Here is a 4,626-nt window from a genome sequence, read left to right on the forward strand (position 1 = left end):
ACAGTACCTCCAACAATAATGGTGCCAAGCAGATAGTGCCCTGACAGTATTAGTGCCCCAACAATAACCCTACCAATTTTAATTAGACAGGATGTCTCACAGGACAAATACGTGTAAGGGTGGGAGACAACACTCAACCACCCATATGAATAATTAGAGATAAGGACTCTAACAATATATAATAAACAGGAGAAAAAAAAGAGTCCGTACATATCAACATATGAAAAAGTTAAACATCTTTATTGATAACATAAAATAGGAGGGGCGCTCTCCTATACCGCTGGGTCACATTCAATCTCCCATACATGGGTAAGTGCATATATCGGACTTAAATTTGGCTTTATGCCATTTCTTTCAAGGCACCAATTACTTTTCATTTACTATAGGCCTTTTTGAGCTAGGCACACTGTCCTTCCTTATATAGTTTACATTTGAAAATTATTCCTGTTTTGATGCACCCTATGTTGGAGCTATATTGAGTTACAGTAATTGTGCATACCATCAGTGTATTAAAAATATATATATATATACCCAATGTATACATTTGTGATCCTTACAAGGATTTATTTTAGATTCTCTATCTTTGTCATTTAATGTATTTTATGTTATCAATAAAGATGTTTAACTTTTTCATATGTTGATATGTACGGACTCTTTTTTTCTCCTGTTTATTATTTTTTAATAACCCTACCAAGCAGGGTGCCAAAAATCATTGTGGTAATCCGATATTGCCCTCAATCAGTAATAGTGCCCACAAAATAACCGTACCTATCAGTGCCCCCATAGTGCCTAGAAGCGTGCCCTTAATATTAAATGCCTACATATTTCCATGGCATGTATAAGTTATACAATTAGCTGTAATAGTCTTTATTTTTATATGGCTAAAATAGGACATGTAAATAATCTTTGACATCTTCCTAGCATGCATTTTGTTTTTCTTCTATCTAATGCTTAACAACATGAGATATAGAAAAAACCATATGTGGTGTTCTTTCTGTATACTGTGAAATAAAGATATTATATACCACACTGGTGTAGATAGTAAGCTGGTTTCATGTGAAAATAAGAAATGTTTCTAACTAAAAAAAATAAAATACAAATTAATAACACTTGAAAAAAAACAGTTTTAGGTTTACACTGACGTTTCATTACAAGCTAGACTGCAGTGCTGTATTAACTCTTATCACTATTGAAAAAAAAAAAAACACATTTGAAAACTATACCTCTCATTAACTATTCACAATGACTAGCAAAGATGTATCAATATTTTGCAGCAGAAAGATACTCCATTATGGCAGATCACACAGAACCATGGAGATCATCTGCTGTGACCCAGTGCGTTGCTGAGCTTTTGCTATGCATTAACCAAATTGAATTCCAGCAAATGTTTTATTGTCCGGAAACAAAGGACAAATGACACGGGCTTTAGGCAACATAGATTCAGGTAAAATTTTAGATGAGGGGCTCTGGCTTTCACTGCAGTTTCCCTTCAAACTTTTATTGCTACAAGAGGTCTTTAAATGGGTGGTCTCATCAGGACAACCCCCTTCCCGAAAGCAGATCCCTTCTGACACTTACACATTGTAAATGTCATGACACAAATACCCTAATTTGGCATACGAATAGGGTTTGTCAAAAGGAATCAACACCTTTATTTCATGAGAGTTTAAGGGCAGATTCAGACGAACGTTGCGTTTTTGCGCGCGCAAAAAACGCGGCGTTTTGCGCGTGCAAAAACCACTTGACAGCTGCGTGTCTCATCCGTGTATGATGCGCGGCTGCGTGATTTTCGCGCAGCCGCCTTCATAGAGATGAGGCTAGTCGACGCCCGTCACTGTCCAAGGTGCTGAAAGAGCTAACTGATCGGCAGTAACTCTTTCAGCACCCTCGACAGTGAATGCCGAACACAATATCGAGAAACCTGTTAAAAAAAAAGAAAAAGTTCGTACTTACCGAGAACTTCCCTCCCGGCCGTTGCCTTGGTGACGCGTCCTTGGTGACGCGCCTCTCTTGACATCGGGCCCCACCTCCCTGGATGACGCGGCAGTCCATGTGACCGCTGCAGCCTGTGATTGGCTGGAGCTGTCACTTGGACTGAATTGTCATCCCGGGAGGTCAGACTGGAGGAAGAAGCCGGGAGTTATCGGTAAGTCAGAACTTCGTTTTTTTTTTTTTTACAGGTTCATGTATATTGTGATCGGAAGTCACTGTCCATGGTGCTTAAACAGTTTAACTCTTTCAGCACCCTGGACAGTGACTATCTTCTGACGTCGCGTACCGGATTTTTTTTTGCCGGGTTCGGCCAAAACGAGTTCAGCCGAACCCGGTGAAGTTCGGTTCGGTTGTCCGGGTTCGCTCATCTCAAAGACACTCCGTTTGGAAACAGAAAAGCACGTGGTGCTTTTCTGTTTACATTCATCCTTTTGACAGCTGGTGCGCTGTTTCAGTCGGTTCGCACGGAAGCACTTCGTGGTTCCTGCGTGGTTTTCACGCAGCCATTGACTTCAATGGGTGCGTGATGCGCGAAATACGTGGAGATATTGAGCATGTCGCGCTTTTTGCGCTGCTGACAAACGCTGCGCAAAAAGCACGGACTGTCTGTACTTCCCCATAGACTTGTATTGGTTTGTGCGTGGCGCGTGAAAACCACGCGGCCCGCACGGACCCAATACACGCTCGTGTGAATCCCCCCTAACAGGAATAATTTTGTTTGTGTGTTAAACTGTCAATCATAATTTTTGTATATTTTATTATGACCGATAAGGCAAACCCTAAAGTATAATTTTAGGTTGCCTTCATAATTTTCTAATGTGTTTGTTTTTTTTTACCTTTTTTCTTAATATGTATTACTTTTTTTCATTTAATCTTAGGAAAAGCTGAAGAGTTCCCCAAAAAGACTTTGGGTCAGGATTTACCTGTACATCTGCTTCCTGTTAAAGCAACGGTAGAGTCCAATGTACTGAAAAGCACGGATGATGAAAGTACATCACATGGCTCTAAGCCTTCTGGGGACCTTAATGAGAATAATTCAAACACTGGTGATAAAAGCAAAAACATTATATCCGCTCCACACCAGAATGGTAGTTCGAGACCCATGACTGAAGACTTTAAACATGTTGAGTCACAGCCCGTAATAGTAGATTGCCACAAGGTGGTGGGGCAGCACAAATCAGATTTTGATGTAGCAACAACAGAAAATGGAAATGATACAAAACTTAAAAATGAAATCGGCCCTACACCAGATGCAAATTCCCACATTATGGATTGTAAGGATAAGATAACCATTAATCTTGCTTTTAAAAATATCACAGAAAAGGACCAATTGCAGCAACATTTGCTAAGTGAAGGGAAAAGGGACATTTCCCTTCCCTCAGATTCAGACACAACTCAGTTCCAACTATGCTCTGTGGAAGTAACTCTTTCACAAAATGAAGACTTACCTACTTTGCCTGTTACACAAGGATCAGAATATGACCTTTCTACTCCGAAAGAAGAAAGCACTGCTCCAACAGGACAACCGGTCTCACTTTTGTCCCCAGAATTAGACATTAGACGTTGTTCATCACAATATGATAATATATTAGATTTAGATCAAGTAGAATGGCCACCATGCCCTACAGACTCATCACTGGGTGAACTGGAAACCAAGACATGGCAGTCAAACATTTGTAATGCTCTCGACCTTTCCACAGAGCAGCACAATGATTTGGGCAAGCTCTCACAATTCACACCTACCACGTGTTGTCACCAAAGCCCCTCAGGCAGTGTTCCTACATTACTTACAAACCAATCTGACCAGCAAAGAAATAGAAGTTCTCTTATAAAGTCCTCCCCGTCATTAACTCACGCATTTAGCGCCTGCCAAGTTATTAAGACTGTTACTGAAATTCATGTGTTGAATGCAAGCAATCAAGACTTCCAGGATGTCAAGCAAGTAGCATATCCCTTGCCTCATAGCCTCAAACATGGGCTTACGTGCAATAACCATACACAGGAAGGACAAAGTGATCAAAAGAGTCATATACCAGTAATTCAATATATAAACAGCCCCATGAGTCCGTATCAAAATCGCTTAGCTTTACCCCAAACATCTAATCCAAAGCAATTGGGAAAACATTCATTTATTCTTAAAGCCCTTTCCGATAACGACTTCTATTCAACCAATCAAACTGTACCTCAAATGTCGAAGTCAGTAACATTCTAGACAAGAGAGATGCATGCTCACCCTTTTGTATTTTGCTTCATTGTGTTTTAGCCGTTTTTATGCAGGACATAAAAAATAGGCACAATCCATAGCACGGACTTGTGATTTTTATTATTATTTTTTAATATAAACAACAAATCACAAAGTGCATACTATTCCTATTTATTATATTATTTCGGAATTTTATTTCCTTAAAAAAACACAAAAAAAACAACTTGCACACAGTCCTGTATCAATAGTGTTTTTTGGATGACATGTATAAAGTTAATAGCTAATGCCACTGAATCTGCTCCAAGATCGTTCAGAAGTCTATTGCGACCTGACATGGCGGGAAGTCTGTATTATAGGTCTAGCATACCGTTGTTTTATTATAAACACAAATTAATGATCATACGTATGTTATGTATGTGCTGTTTAAACTG

General features: G+C 39.5%; 1 protein-coding gene across 6 annotated transcripts in view; it reads left to right on the plus strand.

Annotated features, from left to right (window-relative positions):
- LOC142660646 (uncharacterized) overlaps positions 1-4,352 on the plus strand; it is a 228,571-nt gene extending 224,219 nt beyond the window's left edge. For all 6 annotated transcript variants that reach the window (XM_075837341.1, XM_075837343.1, XM_075837339.1 and 3 more), the window contains one exon: positions 2,871-4,352. In XM_075837341.1, the coding sequence (XP_075693456.1) occupies positions 2,871-4,204 (1,334 nt within the window). In that variant the 3' untranslated portion in view covers positions 4,205-4,352. The remainder of the gene's footprint in view (positions 1-2,870) is intronic.
- Positions 4,353-4,626: the final 274 nt, after the last annotated feature.

This window comes from Rhinoderma darwinii, chromosome 9 (assembly GCF_050947455.1).
Source record: "Rhinoderma darwinii isolate aRhiDar2 chromosome 9, aRhiDar2.hap1, whole genome shotgun sequence".
NCBI classification, from domain to species: domain Eukaryota; kingdom Metazoa; phylum Chordata; class Amphibia; order Anura; family Rhinodermatidae; genus Rhinoderma; species Rhinoderma darwinii.